The sequence below is a fragment of the Nipponia nippon genome, unplaced genomic scaffold, assembly GCF_047370975.1.
Source record: "Nipponia nippon isolate SJK-2023a ecotype South Korea unplaced genomic scaffold, ASM4737097v1 scaffold_19, whole genome shotgun sequence".
Lineage (NCBI taxonomy): Eukaryota > Metazoa > Chordata > Aves > Pelecaniformes > Threskiornithidae > Nipponia > Nipponia nippon.
This window is the reverse complement of record NW_028262335.1, coordinates 5,563,810-5,586,823: the sequence shown is the minus strand read 5'-3', so window position 1 is coordinate 5,586,823 and position 23,014 is coordinate 5,563,810. Positions and strand designations below refer to the sequence as shown.

At 52.0% G+C, this 23,014-nt stretch overlaps 2 protein-coding genes across 11 annotated transcripts in view; one reads left to right on the top strand and one right to left on the bottom strand.

The window, feature by feature from the left end:
• NOC2L (NOC2 like nucleolar associated transcriptional repressor) overlaps positions 1-5,431 on the top strand; it is a 56,381-nt gene extending 50,950 nt beyond the window's left edge. Inside the window, exons 19-21 of one of the 9 annotated variants that reach the window (XM_087755107.1) lie at positions 1,639-2,786; positions 3,021-3,089; positions 3,261-4,118. In XM_087755107.1, coding sequence (XP_087611233.1) covers positions 1,639-1,784 — 146 coding nt within the window. In that variant the 3' untranslated portion in view covers positions 1,785-2,786; positions 3,021-3,089; positions 3,261-4,118. Of the gene's footprint in view, positions 1-1,638 lie in introns of all 9 variants that reach the window. The other 8 variants (XM_087755103.1, XM_087755105.1, XM_087755108.1 and 5 more) reach the window with 8 other exon arrangements.
• Positions 4,109-23,014, bottom strand: part of SAMD11 (sterile alpha motif domain containing 11) — a 181,368-nt gene continuing 162,462 nt past the window's right edge. For both annotated transcript variants that reach the window (XM_087755097.1, XM_087755098.1), the window contains 6 exons: positions 21,438-21,553; positions 20,971-21,049; positions 19,999-20,702; positions 12,497-12,621; positions 7,972-8,082; positions 4,109-5,718 (listed from right to left, as the gene is read on the bottom strand). In XM_087755097.1, coding sequence (XP_087611223.1) covers positions 5,470-5,718; positions 7,972-8,082; positions 12,497-12,621; positions 19,999-20,702; positions 20,971-21,049; positions 21,438-21,553 — 1,384 coding nt within the window. In that variant the 3' untranslated portion in view covers positions 4,109-5,469. The remainder of the gene's footprint in view (positions 5,719-7,971; positions 8,083-12,496; positions 12,622-19,998; positions 20,703-20,970; positions 21,050-21,437; positions 21,554-23,014) is intronic.

Genomic DNA, 23,014 nt, shown 5'->3' with positions numbered 1-23,014 from the left:
GTCTGCCAAGTCACTCTGCTAACTTAGCAGACGGAAGCTGGGCCTGCCAGGGGCTCTGGCTGCTGTGGTGTTCCTTTGCTGGTTTTTGTGTGCCACTTGCTTAGGCCTTTGTATTAGAGTGCCAAGCCTCTGCTCCTCAGCATGCCATTGGGTGTGATGTGTGGTTGTGGGGAACAGCCACAAAAGCTCCTGTGTGCAGGCTTTCTTTACTTGTTTGGGGAGCAGGGAGAGCAGGAGTGGGGGAAAGAGTCCAAGTGAGAGCAAAATCTGACTGATTTAGCATGGCAGATGGCTGTGGCTTGGCATGCACACCCAAACCTCGGCGCCGAGAATAGATGGGTATTTGATGCATGTTCTGACAATGCTGTAAAGGATAAAGAGGGAGAGTTTTCCCTCTCTGCTTAGTGGAGCACTCAGACAAGCTGAAGGAAAAGCACCCTTCCGTGGTGTCTGGGGGGGCAGGAACTCTGAGCCTTCCCTCCTTCACCCCTCATGGCAGCTTCCTTCATTGCGGGCTGTGGGAGCACGGCGTAGAGCCAGCAGCGTCTCTTAGTGCTTGGATACGCTGGTGTAGAGGCAGTGACATTCAGGCCTGAGTGCTCCTGGGCTCTGGCACTTTTTCAGACATCGGGCAGACAGGCAGATCTGCCCCTCCCGAGTCTTAAGCGCTGCGTGCTGAGCGTTCCCGTTGTGCTTTTTACCAAAACACACATGCATGCAGCCTGGTCGGGCAATGGATCAGCGAGGAGCTGGTGTCCGTGACAGCTTCCCACCCTCCAGCAGGCCAGAGCCCTAGGGGAGAACTCGGGAGAGGCACTTCTGTGGTCCTGATGCTCTGGTGTCACCAGTGCGGTTTTGAAAGATGTGAAGTGCAGCGAGCATCCAGCCCCCGACCTGGGCAGCCAGAGGTAGCTTTTTGTCCTTTTGGGTGAGTGGGCTGAACTGGCAGAGCCCGGCAGCTGATCCAGAGAGTGCTGGTGAGAGGCTGTGGGCCTAAGACTGCAGGTAGGCATTGGTGCCGAGCAGATACTTTGCTGGTAGAGCCTAAGAAAGATGGTCTGCAGGGCCCCCTTTGGAAGCAAGGTGTAGGAAGCTCGAGCCACGCTTCTGGAATGAGAGCTAAGGGCACTGGGAACGACATGTACAGTCCTGCACAGCCCCTAGAAACCAGTTCTCACCTGTGCTCCCCACTATTACAATATCATGTCAAAAAGGACAGAGCTTGGGGCTAGTTTTGCATTTGGGAGTCTTGCGGTTACCTGTGACAGCTCCTTTCTCTCAGCTCTTAAAGCCCAGCCTGACATCTCTAGTGAGGCAGACTGACCTGAGCTGTGAGGGCTGAAGGTTTGGAGGCACTGCCTGGCTCGTGCCCCCCAGTTTGGTTTTTTGGGTTTTTTTTTTTTTGCATTTCTGCCTCAGGCACAGCAGTTAGTTAGTTAGGTCTCCTCTCTTATCGCCCCAAGTGCTTCAGAGCCAGTGCTGTACTGAGCACCCTGCAGTGCTCTCCTGCCGCTATCTGGGAGCTGCAGTGGCGCCGATAAATTAATGAGTGTCTGGGATTAATTAGCAATGAGTTGCCTCGACTCGCCTCACTCCCAGTAAAGCAGGATTTACACCTCTCGCTCTTTCCACCCACAGAGGAAGGCAAGGAAGCTGCTCGGGTTTCCCAAGGGTCACAGAAGCAGAGGAGCTGCACTCGCGGGATGTCACGCTCCGACCTCGAACAGCTAGCCCAAGGAGAAGAGGACATTGTGGAGGACTTGGCTTTCTCTGATGACGACTGAGTACCCTCGCAGCCTCCCTCTCCAGGCTTAGCCCTTACGGAGCTGCTGCATACTGGTTCACGCAGCCTTCAGCACCTGTAGCTGGGTCTCAGAGGTGGTGAGCGCTGGGGAGCACGGAGGGTGGGCGGCCAGCCCCAGGTGCCACCAAGGACTTTCTCAGTGACACAGCAGAGACGCTATTTGGACTTTCAAGCTTTTTCTATCAGTTATGTTTTTGGTAACAATAAAATTGTGGTCACGTCAAGGCCAGTAAAACTGCTCAGCATAGGTAATAAAAAGCCCTCATTAAAATCTGCTGCTTTAAATAGCATAGGGTTCAGTTTCAGCTCCTGTGAGTGAGCTGACCAAGGGAAGGACAAGTTCTTTTGTCTAAGGGTCCTCCCGTCCGTTCAGCCAGCCACCTGCGTTGCCCCGCATTTGCTCTGGGGCCTCACCAAACCCCCCCTTTTGCCAAGGAGTAAGTTCTTAAGGATGGCATAGAGTGTTTCAGCGCTGCAAATGGCGGCCTTTATCAGTAACATCAGAAGCAGCTCAGGCAGTTCAATCAAGCTGGATGTAAGTATGCTAAAGACGTTAACTGTAAGCAAGTGCCTTAGGATATGGGGGGGAACGGGAGGTGGCGCAGGCAGAAAGGAGTAAAAAGAGGCAAAACTAATGATGTAGGAAACCTACTTTCATTTTGTGATGGCAGTTGGATTTGCGTGGGATACATTTGCTTAGCAAAAACACGGGACAAGTCTGAGCCCGTGCATTGTAACAGACGCGTTGTTATCCGTAGTGACATAAAATCACCTCTTTCTAGGGCCAGTCCTCGCTGCCGATGCTGGTGGTGAACACAGTTTTGTTCTGCGAGGCCTGAAAACAGCAATAACGATTGCAGGCTGTCGTGGGCACCCAGACTTTCGTTATTACCTCTGCATCACCGGGGCAGCTTCTAGATGCAGCTCATTAGGTGTCCTCCTGTAGGAGCGGTGCTTGTGGGAGGACGTTGCGTAGCTCAAGGTGGGTAAGGGCAATTTGTGATCTGCTGCGAAAATATAAACAGCGTAGCTCTTGAGAGCCCTGTTAGTTTGCAGGACTGGCAGCTAGGAAACATAGTTCTTTGGAAAATAAACTGGAAATAGAGGGTATTTGCTGAGAGAGGTAGGAAAAGTTAAGTATTCTTAGGGTATATCTGACAGAATCACTCCTGAAAATTAACTGTGCCTTTCAAAGCATTGTTATTTGTTAATGCAGATTTTTTGGAAAAGAAGAGAGGGGGCCAGGACTAAACACGATCTTTGTTCTCCACCGCCATTCAGTGAGGTCAGTAGCTGTCTGCCAGCGCTGGGGTGGCCAAGCTGCCTGCACAGACGTGTTCATCGCTGCCTTCTACATGTTCCCCTCCAGGCATCCTTACTCCTGCACATCACAAGAGGACAAGATGCTTTTTTTAAAAAAAATATTTTAAAAGAACAACCTTTTTCCTTTTTAAAGTTCTATTTCCATGGCGTCAGAAGAACCACAGCTCAGAAACACTGCCTTATTGCGGCTAAAACCCCGAGTGTACTGTAGCCTGGCTAGTGGTCTCCCTCTCGCCCACATGTGTGAGTGCTAACAACTCGGTGTACGTAAAGAGGTAATTATGCTCTTCCTGTCCTACGCTGAGTGCTGCTCCTTGCCCACTTCCAGACATCATTACCGCACAGGTAATTACTGCTCTAGTAGGGTGTTGTGGGGTGTCTGCTTCATTCAGAGTCTGTTACGTCTTTTTGGAGCTCAGCGGCAGGAATAGGGATAGAGAGGGTTTCTTCTTCCCAACTGCAGTTACAGTAATTACTGGACCTGCCCTCCCTAGACATGCATCTAGATACTCTTTGTCCCGTAAGGGGGAGGAAGTAACCTTAGAAATTAGTAATTAAGTTTTATTATTATCATCATCATTATTATTATCATTTATAGCCCACTCCGAGGGGCCAAAGCACCTGCTGCTTCCTTAGGGGTTTCAGGAGTGCTCGAGACTGAGGTTCCCTATGGCTGGTAAAGCCTCTGTCTTCAGGCGTATGGCAGCCTGGGCTGTGACTGCAAAGGTGAGAATTGTAAGAAAAAGGTTTAACTTACCTTTTCTTCCAGAAGGGAAAGGAGTTGCTTTTTCTCCTTTCTCTGACTTAGCTGGGCAAGGTGCTGTCTGCCTCCCAGCAGCTGTGAGCTAACCCTCAGGCTGTAGCCACTCCAGCACCCCACGAGTTACCCACCCCGGGGGAAGGCGTACGGCCCCCCGTACGCACAGCGAAAGGAGACGTCTTAGGTAAAGCAGCCACTTGCAAGGAGCTCAGGAAGCCAGGTACCATTTGTAAATTAAGTGTTTTTCTTTTTTATTTAAATTGATTGCTGGAAAGCATTTTTATCGTGATGTGATGGATAATGACTTTTTTTTTTTTTTTTTTACAATATAAAGAAGCTAATGTACCACCAAGCTATTTTGTAAGAAAAACGGTAGCACGTGCAACGTTTAACCAAAAAAAAGGGGGGGGGGGGGGGAGAGAGAGAGAAAAGTACCACATGTGATTGTTGTTCACAACTGTACAAGTCACAGGAGGTCACCCCCAGGAGTTACCATCTCATTCACAGTAGTAAAAACTCTACCCACTGTTTTTAGCCTGAATCCCCCAGCATCCCTCCCCCTCCTCTGGGAACGCACAGGTATCTGTCTCATGGTCCACAGCAGGCCAGAATGTGCAACTACATCCACCTCTGTAACAAGGCTTTAAAAATAACAAAACCAACCCTACGAACAAAAAAACCCACCCCAAATGTATAAATGAGTCTGTTGTACACGTGAAGGAGGGAGGGGGCCACGCTGGAGTGAGGCCTGTGGCCCCTCCTCCCACCAAAGCACATACTCTTTTCTTCTTCTCTTTAAAACAAAACATCTAATGAAAAAAAAAACCCAAAAACCTCTGCAGGGCTGGAGCACAGGCAGAGTCCGTTCTCTGTGTGTGCTGACAGGGCCAGCGCTGAGCCGCCTGTGCCGTACCATCCACACTGAAGTAAACATGGACCGGAACTTGCCTTTTTTTTCTTCTTTTTCTTTTTTTTTTTTTTTGTCTTTTTGTCTGTCTTTGGTATTGTTTTAAAAGTTGCTAGAGATGCATAGACACCTGAATGAGGAACTGCGTACAGTTTCCAGGGAGGAGGAGATATTTGGGAAGGTGGTTGGTTACATTTTTGATGGGTTTTTTTGCTCAGGGGTGCTGAGTACCATCGGGAGGAGCCGTGCCTGTTCCCCTCCCCTGCTTGCAGTCACACCCAGAAGTTCCTGAAAGCCATGTTTCTTTGAAGACAAAGAAAAGCGCTCATTCCCTGTCCACGGCACTCCATCTCAGACTGGTGAGCAAGAAGGGGTGTGAAAAGGAATGGGGATGCTGCTGACGTCCTCCAGAATCATTTTCTTTCTCTTCACTCGTGTTGTCTCAGTACATCTTTGGATCGTTTTCTTTCCTTCCCTTTTTACAGTTTTTAAAACTTCTGTGGTTTGTTTTCTTTTTGAACAAAAAGCAAATGCATCCAAAAAAATTAAAAACCTCCCTTCCTCACTCCTGTGTCTCACGCTGCTGAGGGAGGCTCTCCTGGTCTCTCAAAATGCGTTACCTTCAGTTGTTCAACTGAATCTCAGTCCCAGAAGCAGTCAAGAGCTGTCCTGCAGTTAAGATGGAGGTTTCGTGGCGTCATTGATCCCAGCAATGATGGAGGGGTTTCCGTTTTCCTGCTTTGGTGAGACGCGGCTGGCGGAGGGCAGGCCGCTGCTGAAAGGGGAGGCCACGCTGCCTGTGGAGGACGGCCGGAGATCAGCCGCGGGCAGGTCCCGCTCCGGAGGCCGTAAACCAGGAGGCTGCAGTGGGAAAGCCATGGGGAAGCCTGCCATGTACAGAACTCTGCCCACTCTCTTGGCGACCTATTAAAAAGAAAAAAAGGAGGAAATAAATGCAGGGGGGGACTAAAAAGGATGAGAATGTGCACAAACTGTCTTTAGAAATCCACAGAAGCTGCCTTTTCCTGCAGCAAGGCCCGGTTCTGTACTCCAAAGTGAACTGCAAATAGAAGAGCTACCCTTCCCAATCCATCAAAAAACATCCCCTTGGTGACCTCCCAGAGAAGACATGGGAAGGTTTCCCTCTCTCCTTTTTTCTGAAGGACTCTCTCCTGCAGTCGGGCTCCCCAGCTCTTACTCTGGGCGCTTTGGTGCGTGGCAGCTGGAGCCGCAAGGTCCGCCCTAGATCACGTCCCAGAGACTAAAGATGTGCTGGGACCTGGCGTGCAGGCCCTTCTCCCGTGATGTGCTTTGGGGGACCGGGGGGGCCGGGGGCGACAGTGGGAGGGAGAAAAAAATCTGGCTACAGGGTGGCTGCTGCTAACTGCACAGGAAGCGGTAAGCCTGCAGCCTCTCCCTTCTGCGGTACCCAAGAAAGCTCTCCTGAAGCAGTTCTCGCCTCCCAGCAAGGGCCAAAGGCCCCACGACTTTCCAGCACCTACACAGCTGTTTCACATTTAAGCTTAAACAAAAACACAGGCTTGTGTTCAAACCAGACAACTGCGGCATTATTCAGTTAGCAACATCAGGACTTCGCTCCCCACTTACCCCCCCCCACGCCTTATTATAGAACTTTAAACACTATTGATTAAATCGAAGCAGGGTTTTTCTAGTTTCAGCCCATATCTCATATTCCCCCCACCAAATCCGATCTAAGAATGTCTGTGCGCTATTTGGCGTTCTCTGTTTTTAAGAAACATAAGAGTTTTATTTCCTCCCGAATTGACCCACAGGGAACAATTGCCCACAGAACCTTTTTATTAGACCCCTCATAAACAGTGAGGGCTGTAGGGAAAGTAGTAAAGTTGCTCTTATTGTTTTAACATAATGCAACAAATGTATAGCTTGTGCGTTAGGGAACCTATGCCAGAATAGTTACTATCTGTGCAACCCATGTATGTGCACGTGCACGTTACTGTCATAACTATTTGCATGACATAATCCCCGAGGGACCGCAACAGACCAGCCTGTTCTTGACGTGTGTCAGAAGCCATTTTCTGATCATTAAATGGGAAAAAAAAGAAGCTAGCGGAGATGTTCTTCTAGATTTGAGTCCAACAGAGGGGAAGGGGAGGCAACTGAAATGGAAGGCACCATGACCGCCAGCGAGGGAAGGCAGGAGAACAGCAAAGCAATTGTAGGAAAGCAGACCTCTACAGGCAGAGACTTGGGAGCCAAGGCAAAGAGGGGGGAAAAAGGGGTCTTCTGAGAAGAAGAAACATCACCGTAAGGGCCCAACACCACAACCGTCTGTTGAGGGGGACAAACAGTCCCCTAAAAGTGAGAACTTGACTAACTCAACACAGGCAAATACGATTTCTACTTCCAGTGTATCAAAAATACAAATAAATAGCACAAGTTGGGGGTGGGGGTGGCACAGCCCATCAGCAAGACCAGTAAGCTATGACTAGCAAGAGAGAAAAATGTTACAGCAGTCTATTACTAGCCCAGCAGAGAAGGGAAAGCGCTGGTCCATTACTCACTGGGGAGGGAAGGTAATCAACAGATGATGCTCAGATGTGTTAAATGCATTTGTGCTTCAAGCCTCTCTAAAAAGAACTGCCACGAGCCCTCTAGTAACAAGGAAAATGAGCAGCAAAAGGACTGACTGACTTACGTCCAGTCTAGAGAAAAGACACAACTGGTTCCCGAGGTGGCTTTACCCGGTTCTTTAGGTACTTCGGGATGACTATTTTTCAAGCTCAGCTGATTTGAAACCACCTACCTTGCCTCGCCCGTTTACAGCTTTTCCTTCCTGGCCGGTATTTGTGGGAACAGCCTAATGTGTCTTTCCTAGCGGGAGCTGGTCCATTTTAGGAGTTTCCCACTGTATCCCTGTTACTCCCTCCCACCACTTGTCCCAAACTGTTTGCTTCTGCCCCTGGGCACTGAACACCAGCCGTGTTTTCTTCCTGAGAGAGTTATGGGACTGGCTCCAGGTGAGAAGGTGGAACATCTTGGAGGACGGATCAAGCTTTATTGAAACCAGAATTACAAATAAATAAACAATTATTGCTTGATAAATTATATTCAATAAGCCAGTTCTCTTGACAGCCCTATTCCAGCTAGGACGCCTTTAAAGCGTGCCACTTGCTACTACGTAGGAAATTTTCCTACCTGTGACCTTATCTTCAGTGCAGGCCCGAGTTTCAGCCCCATGTTGTTCAGTAAGTGCTCTTCCGTCAGGAGGGGCAGGGTCTCGCCGTCAATAGCCTGCTCTCGGAATACCTGCAAGAAACCAGAGCACAGGTCCAGGCTTAGAAATGCCCGTGACGTATCTGACGCGCTCGCCTTGCCATTGCACGGAAGGGCGCCGTAGAAAAAGGTGGCCTCCGAGAGCCTCAGGGACGAGGTCGGCCCACGTTAATACATGAGAGGTACGTACAGTCCTGCATCCACAGCTAGGAGCCAACACGTAAAAGGAGACACACGTAGGAATGTGAATTAGGGCTGGTTGGGCCAGTTTAGATAAAACAATACATTTTTTTCTTTTTTTTTTCTTTAATGTTGGGAATGGGCGTGAAGTTTTTTTTTTTCTCTGGGGAACATCCCCAGGTTTAGCAACCAGAATGGCTGACCTAGCTGACAGCGTATGAGAGCAGATTTGAGAAAGAAGAGTGACATGCCCAGGGGCCCTATCCCAACTCCAAAAAGGGCAGAAGACATAGGAGAAAAGATAAGAATCTAAATTTTGGCAAATCCTAGGTCACTCACACTTGTGTGGATATTTGGAAAAAGCTGACCCAGCAGACTTCAAAAATATTTGCAGTCTTCAGTGAGGCATATGCAACTGAAAAGGAGGGACTCGCTTGTTCATGCATTTCCTTCTCAAAGCTGCTGATTTCCAAAACAGTCTCCAGGCAAAATACATACCCAGATCTGTGGAGCACATTCTGCAGGTTAGATGGATTCATGTGCAACACTCAGTTTTGCACTTTTTTTTTCCTCCTCCTCCTTTGCCTGCCGCATATTACAACCACTCCTAGAACACGCGAGCAGCCCGGAGAACGCAGCCCGCCACGCTGCTTGGCAGCGACTCCCGATACCCAGAACACCAGCTGGGATCAGGGAGGATGAGCCCTCCTCACCCGTCTGTTTTAGCACTAAGCCCTTCCTTTTCCCCCAACACTTCTAGCAACACGGATTAATAAAAATGACAGCAGGGCTAGCATAGTCTTATAAAATAGCAGTTTCACATGAACACGTTCTAATACAGCCAGCCATGCAAAACTATCCCATTTTAACACAGTCTTAAGGACGGAAAAAAAAATACTTTGTCTTGCCTCTATCTATTTCAAGTGACAGGGTCATGCAAGAGTTTTCCACCTAATACGTACTGTGTTATAAAGGTTAAGGTCTGGAGAGGTGGTCTTATTGCTCCATTCTTCATATATAGAGCAGGGCTACGCTTACGCCAGCCTCCCCTGGGTGTTTATTCTGGACGTACGGCTCAACGCTTCAAGAGTAAACTGCCATCATCTGGTCACTTAGCCAGCAGGTTCCCCTCGGTTCTGGGAGACGTCGCTCAGATGCCTGGTTTTTCTTACTAAACCACACCTCTACGCCACAGCATTTTTTTCACGCCCCAGCTCATACTGGGTGCTCACCCAAAGGAGCTGCCTGTGGGGCCTGATCCTGCTGTCTCGCCGTGCAGTGCCTTATGCGCAGCATTATTATTGCTAACCGCTACGGCAAGGGAGGGGGCTTCCATTTCCTCTAATGGCTTCTTTTTCGGCAGCAGACCTTAGCCCAGAGCCGTCCCTTCGGAGAGTGGCAGTAGCTGTTAGAGCCAAGGCAGCTGAGCTGTTGCAAGTGTTTTTTATTGCTGGACTCCAGCGGCAAAGCTGCTCACGACTGCAGCATGTGTTTCTGCTCTTTGACCTAGCAAAACTTACTACACCAATTTCTTTTCCTTCCTCTGAAGCCAATGTGGCTGGGAGCCAAAAGCCTCCCTTCGCTCGGCACTAAAACCCTCCACAAAAAGCCTTAACTTGAGAAAAGCGTCCCCCTTGGGCGTCCCACAGGTCTTGATCCACTGCGGGGACAAAGCTGAATATTGTCAAGGGCTGAGATCAGGCACGGCAACTTTTGTTTTTGCTGAAGTTTTCTTGTTTGTCTGAGACATGTTTCTAAATGCACAGCATACCACCAAACTCTTGCTGGGTTTTCCTGGCAGGAGAAGCCTGCAGACCAGTGCCAGACCTCCCCGGCAGCTGTGGTTTTGGAGAAGAGAACACAGGCAGCTCTGCAGTTTAGAGCCACAGAGCTGGGTCGCCCTTGAACACTGGCATTTTCACATAGTAAAAAACCTGTTAAGCGTATAACCATAGTGCATAAAAACGCATCATCCCTTAAGCCATGCACCCCCTACATAATGCAACATAGCAAGGCCACGACAGGAGGCTGTTTACAGCAGCTCCCATTATCGTAAAACATTTTGTTTGCAATGCACTGAGAAGATTGCTGAACCTTTGTCTCAGCAAGCTATTGATTTCTTCCCCACTGGTACACCAGGAGCTGGCATGGGAGGTGTAAATGGATGATCCTTCTGCAAGGTGGCTGTGTTAAAGATTGCTGCACATTTCCTACTGGCCTAATTCAGAAGCTTCCAGGCAACTCTGGTCTTCGTTCCCCGATGCGGGAATGCAGACAAACTGCAATACCACCAGTGCAAGAGCACTCTGTTTGGGGTGGGGGGTAACAGAGAACGTGAGTAGCTGTATATTTCGGTTTTAGAGCCTTTTGCTTGAGCTCTCTTTGACACATACTGCAGCCCACCCATGGACACTCACGAACCCATCACTCATCCCCCTATCATCCTCACTAAACCCAGCTCCTGAACTCTCCTCTACAGGCACAGACCTGCTGCTTCTCGCTCCCGTGAACACCCATCCATCCACCATCTTTTTTTAACCAGGGTCCTTTCCCTCCGTCTCTCCATAATCACCAACTGACCCTTCCCTCCTCCACACACCCAGGCACCCTGACCCACTCCCAAGCCCAACCCAAATCTCTGCCCTTCCTCTTGGGGAATGTTACATGCACCCCGTCTCCCTAACAAGCACTCACCGTCCTAAATACCGCCTCTCGCATGCATGCACGCACGGCTGTTTGCTCCAAAGCAGCACGGCTTTTACAGGTGGTTTTAACAAAGCATGTTGTGATGGGATTACCCTCCCATCAGGGGGCAGGGAAGGACAGACTTCAGATTGAAAGCACATTATCCCGTCACCTGAGCAAGAAGGGGGAGGCGTGGGGCAATTCCAGGTTTTCTCTTCCCCATCCCCTCTCTGGAGGGACGCAAAAGCGTGCACCTCTCCCCGTGGCACACTCCCAAATCAGCATAACCTGAAGGGAATCGCTTCCCTGGAGCCAGATCTGCACGCTGCTCTGCTAGCAGGCGGTCCCCGCAGAAGCAGGGGTGCTGAGCTTTTACCTTCCTCAAAATGGCTGGGGGCAGGCATAAGTTCTGGGCGAGGATGCTTGCCTAATGCAACTAACAGAGGGAGAGACAGCAAGGGCCACAGAGGACGAGGCAGCAGATTTTTAGAACTCAGATTTCAGCCAGCCTGGATGTCAAAGCACAGCTTCGCACTCCTTAGCTGTCAGTCAGGGAAGCTCCTCTCCTGAACTGGCATGTCCGGAAAGCCCAACTCCTGCTCTCCTTCCTCCCTTTCAAGACCTGTTCTCAGCCTAGGATGTCTCTCTGCTGAAAGGCTGGATTGTCCCGAACTTTGGCCCTTTGCCTCTCTATCTCTGCTACTTTCAGTCCCTGCCTTCTAAGCACACTAGATCCTCTTTACAAGGCTGTCCCAGACAGCTCAGGAATCTGTGCCTTCGCAGTTGGTGCATTCTCTCAATGGGGCATTTATAATGGACTCTAGCAGATGTGGAAGCCAAAAACACAGGGTTGGTTTTTGTATTGCACCTCACGACCTCACACTGAGCAGGCTTTATGAAGCCCCCAGTACCAGTGGATATTTCAACTCTGCTATAATGAGCTTAAAAATCACAGTTGCCATCACTCTACAGCGTAAGCACGGTGGTTACTTTGACGCTTGTGCAGGCAGGGTCTCGCACAGCCCCGCTCTGCCCTCGCAACGCTCTGGGTGCAGCAAGAGAATGCGGCACCTTCTGCCAGGCTGGCTGGTACCGCGAGCTGCCCAGCCCGATCCAGGGACTGCCCGACAGCCCGTCCCACAGCACGGCTGCCCCACACAAAGCCACCGCTGTGTTCAGCTCTGCAACAGAGCACAGGGCAGCTTCTAAAAGCATGAGCTGGACAGTGAGAGGTAAGCAATACTAACAGCCACTAACCATGATCAACCCCGCAGCTCAGATGCTCACTCCTAACCTTGCCCCTACGCCCATCCTCTCCTGCTGGACTCTGTCCTTATTGCTATCCATCTGCAAGGCCCATCACACACCTTCTCGGGGTCTTCACTGGCAGCAAGCAGCTATTTAGCAATCCACTAGAAAAAAAAAACAAACCAAAAAGCTTCAGGCCCTGCAGGGCTCTGAGATATACCTTCTCCTAGGATGGCCGATGCAAACAAAATAGGCACAGATGGGAGGGAGAGAACAGGGGCTTGCAGGGAGGACGCTCCTCCCGTGATGGTCTTGAGGCTGTTAAGAGATTTACCTGAGTGTACTCGGTGCAGCCAGACAAGTTGGACACAAAGCTGCAGACGTCCTCCACCGTCCATTTGCTGATGTCTTCCAGCGCAGGGCTTTCCTCACCATCCAGAAACAGACCTCCCATGGTGCCTGGATTGTTTGGAGTTGGGGGGTAGGAAGGAGGGGAGGAGAAAGAAACATAAATCATTAAAATCCCACACGGACAACAACTAGCCTGCAATCTGAATATTTTTCTCTAGCCACACATTCATCTTTAATGACCTGTCAATTAAAGCACTGGGCAGGGTCAATTCATAGGCCTCTTCCTCCTGGAGGTCCCCAGCTTAGAAAGGGGGGCAGGGGAAAGGAAAAATCCTAGCTAATGCATTTCATGTGTTTAATGTTCTTCAGCTGCGGGGAAGAAATGGGGGAAGGGGAGAGAAAAGAAAAAACCCTGAAGGAGTGTTTCTCCACACGCACCGCAAAGCGGAAAACTCTGACTGCCCTGTGGGTTTCTTTCCCCCAGCCCTTCTCCTGGCTACGTGCTCCGAATGATAACAGGCTCCAGCCCTTCTCCCCGGTGGCCCGCTGCCTTGCCGGAGCGTGAATCACTGGAGAACGCCTTGCTCTTTCAAAGTGTTCACTTTCAATCCACCCCAGCCTGAAATATCCATTGGATCGCTCTGCCCCAACACAGCCGCTGCCTCAGAATACACCGCCCTCCACTCCACCACAGGAGCCGGGCATCTCTCCTGGCCCAGCATCTGATGGGTGACGGGCCCTGCGACACTCTGAAGATAGCACAGCTCAGTTCAAGCCGATATGTCAATTCTCCGAAACGCAACAGCAGTTCAGGTCCCAGCCCTGTCAGCAGAGACAAAGGTGATGGGTTCCAAAAGGGTGGAAGAAAGCCCCCCCCGCCGCCCTGCGTCGCCAGCGCCTGACAGCACAGGACGTGCACGCGGGGAGAAAATCAGACCGGAGCCGAGAGAGGAGCTGGAGGAGAGGCACAGAGAATAAGAAATGGCGAGAGAAATGCCAGCCAGGTAACTTGTATCAACTGTAGCACGTGAAAGGAAAAATGCTGAAACAAGTAAGGAAGAAACCTAGTTCCAGAAAATGCCACTTCAGGAGGGGGAAAAAAAAAAAAAAAAGGCATTATTAACCTGTGGAACTCCCTGCTGCATGGTAGCATTTAGCCCAAAAGATCAAGAGGACATTTATGTGAACATCCATGATCATAGTGGGTAGACAAAGAGTTTATGAGGGGTATAAACTGTTATGCTTCAGGGCACAAAACAACAAATTACCAGAAAAAATATCTCTCCCAGGGGTCTATCATGACAAAATTATCTGTTCTGTAGGGCTTAAGGTTTTTCCCTGAGGCATTTGATCAGCACCATGGACGTAACCCCTGGCTGTGACTCCTTTGCTCCTGTCCGCAGCAGGTCGGACAGCGCTTCTGCAAGTAACGACAAGATAAAGTGGGATGCAGCAAAATCACGGTGGGGAGCACAAGCTCAGAGAAGGAGGAGCGGCCGGTTCCCTGGGGGAACGCACCAGGTCAGAGGCAGGAGGCACAGAAAGAGTCAACGGCAAAGCCGCACGCCGAGTCTCCACTAGCTCGTTGGCAAAGCCACCAGCACAGTCCAAGGTAGCAGGAAAAGGACAGGATTTACAGAGGAAGTTATCGTGGCAATAAGATGCTTTTAAAACAACAGCAGTCTGCACAAGAAGCAGCCAGACGCTATGTAATCATTTTTCCACTACGTTTCCGCTCCCAGCTTCCTCCTTCCCTTCCCAGCCTCACCCTCCGCACCGGTCCTGTAGCCGCACCACCGCTTCTGTAGCCACACCACCGCTTCCCCTCCCGCCGCGCCGCCTCCTCCTGGGGAAGGAGCCAGCAATGCCCTGTCTGCAGCCCAGCACCGGGCAGTCAATGTGCATCTCCTAGTGCAGCAATTACACAAGGACCATCAGCCTCCCGTGGAGAGAGGGCCAGCCGCTGCTCGCAAACGCCCCCAGCAAACGGGGATGAGCCTGCGTCTCTCCTTACGCACAAGCCAGTGCAAACAGACGAGTGCCAACTCCAGTGCCAGAACGTCTTGGCTGGAGCCGCGGGGAGAGACAGGAGCCCTCCAAGGCCTGTTGCCTCTGCCAGCTCTACCTGTCCCTCTGGAGTACGGACGGGGCTGTCCCTCTCTCTCCCCATGCCTCAGGGACTCGGGCACGTCTTTGCAAGCCTCCTTGCCAGCGCTTCTTACCAGCCCGGGACCTTCAGGGTGCTCGCTGCGGGCAACAACCAGACTTTCACACCCTCCTCACATCCTTAGTCTCTACTCCAATCTTTCCTTCTTGCAGGCACAGGGCCCTCTCCCCTCCAGCCTAAGCACCGGGCTTGCAAGATGCTCTGCTTGCTGCTCCCCGGGCAGCTCTGCCTGGCTGAGAGCTCGCTGCCGCCCGCCTCGGCACCCTGTGCCCCGCTGGAGGCCAGGCAGCTCCTCACTCTCTTCACACCCCTTCTTCTTCCAGCTAGAAAAAGCTTCAAATACTTTTGCGTGTCTGATAACAGCTGCAGAGAAAGCGAGCGGCTTTCCTGCGAGCGAGGCGCCTGTCAGCACGGGAGGTGGAGGCAGAGGCCGTTGCCAAATAGCCAGCGAGCACTTTCCTTCCCCTCGCCACCCCCAGCTACCAGACAGACAGACAGATGGACACGAGCCCTCATTCTCATTCCTATTGCATTCCATTTTCCAGGAGACACGCTCACAGCTGCTTATGTTAAAATTCACAAAACGCCCAAATGGCTGAGGGCTTTTTTTTCCCTTTTTTTTTTGCCATTCTGGGGGAGGGTTTCTCTTTCTCGGGGTGGGGGATAATTCTCTTTCTCCTTTTTGGAAGAGTGGCTGCAGCTTGGTAAATAGAGGAAGTGAAATTGAACTCAATTATTCCAGGCACAGTCAATGCTCGGGCGAGACACCTCCATCTGCAGCCAGAGCAAGCGTCTCTGAGGGGATCCGACTCTAACAGCCAACTGCTTTAAAATTAGGTACTTCCTTATTCCAAAAGCAAGCCAAGGATTGAATTGCAGCAACACAGGGCTTGGGAATGAATTCTCCAGTCACCAGCCAGCCAGACCCATCCTCAGGGTTTAACCTCGGCCCGCACGGAGAGAGGCTGGTCAGTCCCCGCCAGTCGCGCGCTCGCCGCGTCCCACCGGTGGGCAGAGATTTAGCCCAGACGCTTCATTCACCACCGGCAGGGCTGAGGGGAAAGGTGTAAGGCTTCCCGACGGTCCTCTCCTGCACACACGCTTGCAACCCTGGAAGCGCACCAAGCGCGGGATCATTTGCAGGGTTACTGACATTGCCAGCAGAGCTGGGCTAGCAACTGCTCCTTCTACAGAAGCCTTTCGCCTCTGTGGTTTTCTTTGCTTTGTCTCTTCGTGCCCCCAGGAGAAAGGATGCACGCAGATGCACACACAGTAAGCCTGCTGGGTCCAAGAGTGAGGGCAAGACAGGCCTGCTGTATGGGAACAAGAAATATTTTCCACGTACCCACACACAGAGAAATATAATACGGCCAAAATATTTATCTCGGAGAGTTTGTTTTCCCTTCCCATTTATACCAGGGAAACAGGGACTGACTGGTGGAAATATTCTTGGGAGGGGGAAGGTAAATACCAATTCTTTGGGTTCTGGCCTATTAGCAGTTTCTGTGCCACAGAACTTAAAAGCTAGAGGGTGGAAACCTATTTCCACTGGAGTTAGTGGCAACACACCCCTGTTCCCTGCAGAAAAGCCCAAAATCTCAGGGTGACTGCAGAAGAGCTCAGCCCTAGTAGCTCCAAAGACTCAGTTGCCATTCTGCGCACTCAGCACCCCTGAAGTCAGGCATGTGGAGCCTGGTGTTCAGGCATCCCCTGCTGCCCTTTTGCTCCCACCTCAGCTCCATCACCGGTCTGAAGTCACCAGATGCATGAATAACCCCAGGAAGGACTTCTGCAGGAGGATACAAGAGCTGATTACAGTGGTCCCTCTGCCCTCAGTGTGTATCTAATTTGCAACTAGTACAGGGCCAGCCCTCAGCACACGGCATCCAGTCACTGGCCCTTTATAATTCTAAATTCCCTAGAGCAAAAGGGCTCCTGTCCTTCCTCCCGTGCCTCTCGGGAAGATACTGCACCGTCTGCTCCATCTCTGTGCACGGCTGCACCCGCTCACCACTGCTCTGGCAGTTTGGAGAATGATAACAAATAGGTGCCAAGTGGCGAGAAGGGACGCACCTTCTATTATAATAATGACATGTCACTGGATCCTGCTGGACTGCGAGGATGCATAAAGGGCAGCATCTATTCCCTGCCAGGCCTCCTCTGTCTTGCTCTGTGATAAATGATGGTCCGAGAAACTGGTAATGGATTACAGAGCATTTCACCAGATGGGGCCCAGCATGTAGGGGCTGAAAAGAATCCATCGTCCCAGGCCAGTGTCTTGTAGACAGGTGTCCACGTAAAAGCCTCACCGCCCATGCCGCAATCCATTTATAATTTCCCTCCCTCCTCCTGATATCCAGCTGCTTCAGAAGAGAAGCCAAAGGCTGAATGGGTCAGGGAGAGCAACGCTTCTGGCCATCCCAGTAAGGGAAACCTCTGCCGCAAATCCAGCAGCCAGGCTGCAATGGGGCTGTCTCTGTGGCACGGAGACATGCGAGTTTTTGCTCCTGGCATCACAGGAGACAATTCGGGTGCCAACTGGGAGACCAGTGCACAAAGCAAACCCACTTGGAAGTCAGCCCACCTATGGGTTTAATCAGTTTTGCTACCACTCTCTAACCCCTCTCCCATTCCTCCCTGTCCATGCACCCCCTCCTTCCCGCACACCAGAGAGGGCTCGGGTCATGGAGTCGCACTGGAAGGCTTGAGTTAATTGCTCTCCAGACTACAGATCGATAGAAGGATTTTAGCCTCCTGCACACTCCATCCTTCACCTTTTCCAAAGGACGGGGCTAGAGCAGGGCGGCGGGAGGAGGAGGGGAGCAAGGCTGCTGAAACCTTGACGAGATGAGGTCATCGAGCAGCCGCCAGATCCCCAGAAGGCAGCTCAGGGAATCGACCCAGCTCTGGCTGCCTCATCGATATTCTTCCCAGTAGGGACAGAAAACAGCGCTCTGCCTCCAAAGGAGCCTCCCCTTGCTGGAAGACCAGAGGAACTGCCTGAAACTCAGTGGTCATTTTCAGCCAGCCACTTCTCTCTTCTCCTCCCTCTGGCTCTTCCTTTCGGCCCGCCATGTTACCTGCCTCGTTTAGGTGGTTACTTCATATTACCAGCCTCCAGCGTACAGCACGACATTGCCACCATCCAGGCAAAAAGAGCAGTCCTTGTGCAAAAAAAGGATTACGGAAATTATCTGGCACTAGGGGAGAGGTGGGTGCAGTTCTGTCTGTCTGTCTTCCGGTGGTCTGTCTTCCCCAAGGGCCAAAGTAACACGTTTTTCATTGACACACGTTACCCCAGCACACCCCACGATCCCCGCAGCATTTGGATCAATATAGCCCTCAATATTTCAATTGCTGAACTCCCAACTCCCCTATCGACCTGCTGTGCTGCGTCGAACAAGGTGCCCTGTCTTCCCAAGGCTGTTTCAGGTGAGAGCTTTTGCTATGGAGTGGTACAGTGCCTCCACAACAGGGCCTGAACTCAGTTCTGCTGTCCCGCAAACAGGCAATATTAACAGCCACGACAACATGTGAAGCTAGCCGAAAGCAAAAGAGCCCTCAGGAGAAGACCTACAACGCTGGAACAGGCTCCACAAATCAAGAGTGCCTGGAAACTGGGCAGTGAAACACAGCCCTGATCTTTGCCGAGGCCTCAAGACACGATCGTGATATAAATTCGAAGTGATAATAATAAATGGCCTATTACAGTAACTCGCGGATTGCTGGGGGAGGGAGGAAACCCATCTACAATCCAGGCCTCCCTGCAGAGCCTCACACAAGCGATGAGCACCACAGAGCTGTGCATTTCCCTTTTTAATGGCCGGGAGAAAAAGGCTCCTGCGAGGAAGCCTCAGCAGCCCAAGGCAGCAGGAATATTTATCATGTTGGCCACCTGCCTGTCACAGAAAAATCGCTTCCTCCTTCCTGGTTGGAAGGCAGCTCTAATGAGCGATGGGCAGCCGCGTTCACAACCGCGGCAGCTCTTTGCATAGAAAACAGGCAGCCTCAGCAACCCACATGCTATGCCCCCCTTTCTCCCTCCTCCACGTGGCAGGAGGTCCTACCTCCTGCTAATTGCTCAGCCAAGTAATTAGCTGAGGCAGATTTTGGCTCTTGGCTAGGCTAGCGGGGCTGCCACCCTGCTCTGCCTGCAGGAGACCCCTGGGCAGACCAGCTACCAGGATTTGAAACGCCACTTTGTACCACCCGTACTCACTGCTCCCTTCTGGCTCCAGCTGTGCCTGCCTCTGCTGCCCATCTCCATAGCCCAAGGGACGGCGCCACTGAGAAAGCGAGCTGGCAACGACTTCCCTGCCTGCCTGTCCCATCCAACACGCACCAATCCAGCTATACCAGTGCCTGTGAGACTGAGAAATATGCCACAGGCAGGGGAAAGAGCCCATCTACCTCTGCCCTGGAAAAGGGGCACGGCAGTGGTAACTCTGACACCTCCAGGGGCACGGGGCAGCCAAGATGTGCAAGTCACTGCTGGGGAACTCTCTGACACCCCATCCCAAAGGTGCTGTCTCACACACTACCCTGGAAATGTCCCGGATATGATACTCAGCAGGGAGGAAAATGCTGCAGCTTTAATCCTTCATTTACCTCTCCTCAAACCAGGGCAACACGCTGAGGGAGAACCGAGCACATGGGAACCAGCCAGCCACCCTCCAGCCCTGCACATCCCCAGTGCCATCTGCACCTCTCCCTGCAGAACAGCCTCACGACCAGCCTGTGGCCTCTGCCCACGCAGGGCCGATCCAAGTCACCCTGGGGAGCCCTCCTTCCGTTCTCCTGCTGTATCTGGGTGTTTCTCTCCAACCTGGCCCCTCCAATCCCCACTGCTTGGAAATCACATGAGCACAGCCCAACAGTCTTTGCAGCCCTTCAGGCCACCCTTCCAGACACAATACTTCTGGCCCTTTACTTTGTAGGACAGCACCTTGCAGCCATTAATAATTTTTGTTGCCCCTCCCTGAAGCCCCCCATAGTTGACTGGTGTCTGCCCTGGAAACATGGCTTCCAAAGGCGGCCCAAGCAATTGCAAGATCCCTTAGTCCATCATATTGCAATCTCCCTTCTCATGTGCTTGGGACTCACTTTCTCCCTGCTGGCCCTCTTTATGACCCTTGGTTTGCTTCATTGCAAATGGGGTCCTTTATACCAATTAAAAGAGGGTGCTTGGTTCCCTGCAGAGAAAAAAGAACTACAACCACACTGCAGAACAGGAAGGGGGAAGAGTCCCACTTGTAGCACGCTGCAAAACACGTCACTGCTCCAGCCAGTAACTCAGCAACAGCCCCCCCTGCACTCACCTGCATGGAAGTAGGGGCTCATCGTGTAAGGGAATCCGAAGGGCAGCGGCTGAGGTGGTGGGATGGAAGCTGGCGGGAGATATTTCACCTCGGTTTTGTTGATGCCTGGGCCAAGCAAATGGCTGGGGGACTCGGCGCTCGAGGAGCTGCAGGGGGCATTTTGGCCAGCCGTCGCTTCACCCAGCTCCTTGGCCCCTTCACAGACTTTGCCCGTCTCTTTGCACTCCTTAAGCTCAGCGGTCGAGCTGCTGCTCTCAGCCTTCAGGCTCTCCAGCTTCTCGTCGCTCACATCCGCATCGCTCTCAGAGTCCTTCATCTCCTCGTCGTTACAGTCTGGCACCCCATCCCGCACCCGGGGCTCCGCCAGCTCCTTGGCCTCGCTCAGCCCCTGCGGCTCAGCGCGGTGGTGTGCCGATTTCCGGCTGCCCCGCCGGGGCTGCTCCTTGGGTGGCGTGGCACTGCTGGGGACGCTGGGGTTGAGGGAGAGCAGGGGAGTGTTATTGTGCCGCAGCACCAGCATGGCGTTCCTCCGGGAGAGCTCCTCCCGCAGCGGGTGGCCCTCGGGGATGTCGTGCACGTTGCGCAGGGCCGGGTGGTCTGGGGGCAAGCCAGGATGCAGGCTCAGTGGGTCACCAGCCAGTAGCCTTTGCCTGTGGAGATTCTCCAGCTCCTTCTGGCGGATGATCTCGGCCGACATCTCCAACCTAAATTGGGAGAGGCAGAGAGGGAACATCAGGGGGGTGGGCTCCGTGAGTAACTTGCTAACTCCCAGCCACGCTGAACCAGAGCTTGCAGGATCAAGATGCCACCTCCACACCCACACACTGTTTCCATTGGTCTCACTCGGACACCGCTCTGTCGCCTGTGCACAGCTCATCCAGCACAGCACCCCACATTACTCTGCCTGCTGCTAGGAAAGGGAAGGAAAAATCCAACCCAAGCCCAGGCAGGCTAGCCCTCTACACTCTTTACCTTGCCAGGTTTTGCTTTCGTAGCATCTCTTGCTGCCGTGCAAACATCTCTGCTTGTGCCGGCTGTAGGAACCCGTAACCTGGGGACAGGGAGAACAATAATATGGGGTTATTAATCTCAGCATTGACTCTTTGCTAACTCAGGGCCAGCTCCCCAGAGGGCTAACTGAGCAGGAAGGGCAGCTGGGAGCTGCCTTTCTGTTCTAGAGGCCATCTATTCCCTCACTCCCAAGGCAGCGCAGCCTGCTGCCGAAACATGGGACCAGGCAGGCTGGTGGGGATTAAAAAAGAGAGCAGCCAAGGCAACCTGCTCCATCACTGCAAACCAAGGGTGAAGTCAGCACAACAGTAACGGGGAAAGACAGAAAATGTGCCTGGGCTGTCTGGCTAAAGGACAGTTTGTCACAGCCTGCATCTTCGCTCTACCCACTTCCCCTGGCTGATTGCAAGCATTTCTTATGCACTCACCTGGTGTCTGGCACAGAGCCGAAGGCACCCCGAGGAAAGGAGGTCTCAAGTGGGGTCCCAGGGCAATATGGGGTGCATTCTGGGGTGAAAGCAGAGGTGGTGGGTGGGATATCTCCCTGCAGAAATCAGAAAACAAATTCATGTTGAAAACCTGGCGGCTCTATCCACAGTGCCCAAAGGGCCCTGGCTCAGGAAGACCGTCCCTTCTGCGGATGCCCTGCATTCTGCACCAGAGGCTGTTCTGAGATAGAAAGATGCCTGTTCACCCATATGCAAAACTTTTAAAAGGGAGAGAAAAAAGAACAGAAGCAGAACCAGAAGGGGAAGAAAGCAGCCAGGACTCCATAGGTCCCACACGCTTTCCACCTTGATATGTTTGCTTCTGTGGCCTTTCAGCTGGGCTGTTCAAATGGGCTTGGGCTGCCCAGGGCTAGCAAAGGCAAGGCTGAAGATGCTGCATCTGCCTGTCCACTTAGCAAGCCTAGGTTTCTATCTCAACTACCTTACAACTGAAAAGGCATGCTATATTTTGGGAGCTGGAGAGTGGGTCTGGAAAGATTTGAAGGCATCGCTGGCATGCCTTGCAAAAAAAAAAAAAAAAATCACTGTCCTAGCTGGGACAACAGGTGATCTTTAATTCCGGAGAAAAAAGCTTTAAGTGATGTAGAGGAAGACACAGACAGGAGAGCTGGGGAGAGGGATGTGAGCAGGAGGTGCCGGGGGTCAGGAGTACTACTGGAGAAGGGGTGGGCAATGCTAGCCACAACGGGCAGAGCAGATGGAAGGTGGCAAGCAAGCTGGAAGAGGCAGGTTTGAGGGGTGGGGAAGAGGACAATACCTGGAAGCAAGGCAGGTAGCACTTGCTTGCTTGCGGGGGCAGGGGGGAGAGGGGGGTGGTAAAAAAAAAGGCAGGAAGGGAATAAGAGCCAAGGTCTCCTCCATTAGTCAAATCTGCCCTGGGAGCCTGCAAGCAAATCTCTGCTTTCCGGCTGCACGTCTCTTAATTCCTTTTGATGGCCACTTACAACATTATTACCTTCACCAGGGCATCTAGAGGCAAAGCCAAGTGCTGTGCCGTTTATTTTCATTTTACAATATCTCCCTATAAAATCTGCTTCAGGAGAAACTGGAGGGCAAGAGAAAGGGAGCAAGAAGGTGCGTGTGACTTTGCAACAAACAGACCATACGCACAACCATGCTCCCCCTTTCAGCGGGGGGATGACGTTCGAGTGTGGGATCATGTGAGAATCCCAGCCATCCATGCCCCCATCCCACACAGCTGGGGATGGATTACCACCACGGCTCACGAAAAGCCAGACAAGGAGTCTTTGGGGATGAGGTGGGCAAGGAAAGGATTCCTATCCTTTCCCTAGGTCTTCCCGGCATAGTTTTATCCTCATTCTATGCAGCAGCCACTACAAAACACTGCCACACGCTGATCCACAGCACAGAACGGGCTGAGATTCCCCTCCGAAATTCCTCCTTCTCCCTACCCCTTGCCCATCTGCCTGTCTCTGCCTCCCCCCTTCCCGTCTGTCTCTGCTCCCCTGCTCCCCTTCCCCTGGCTGTCTCCGTCT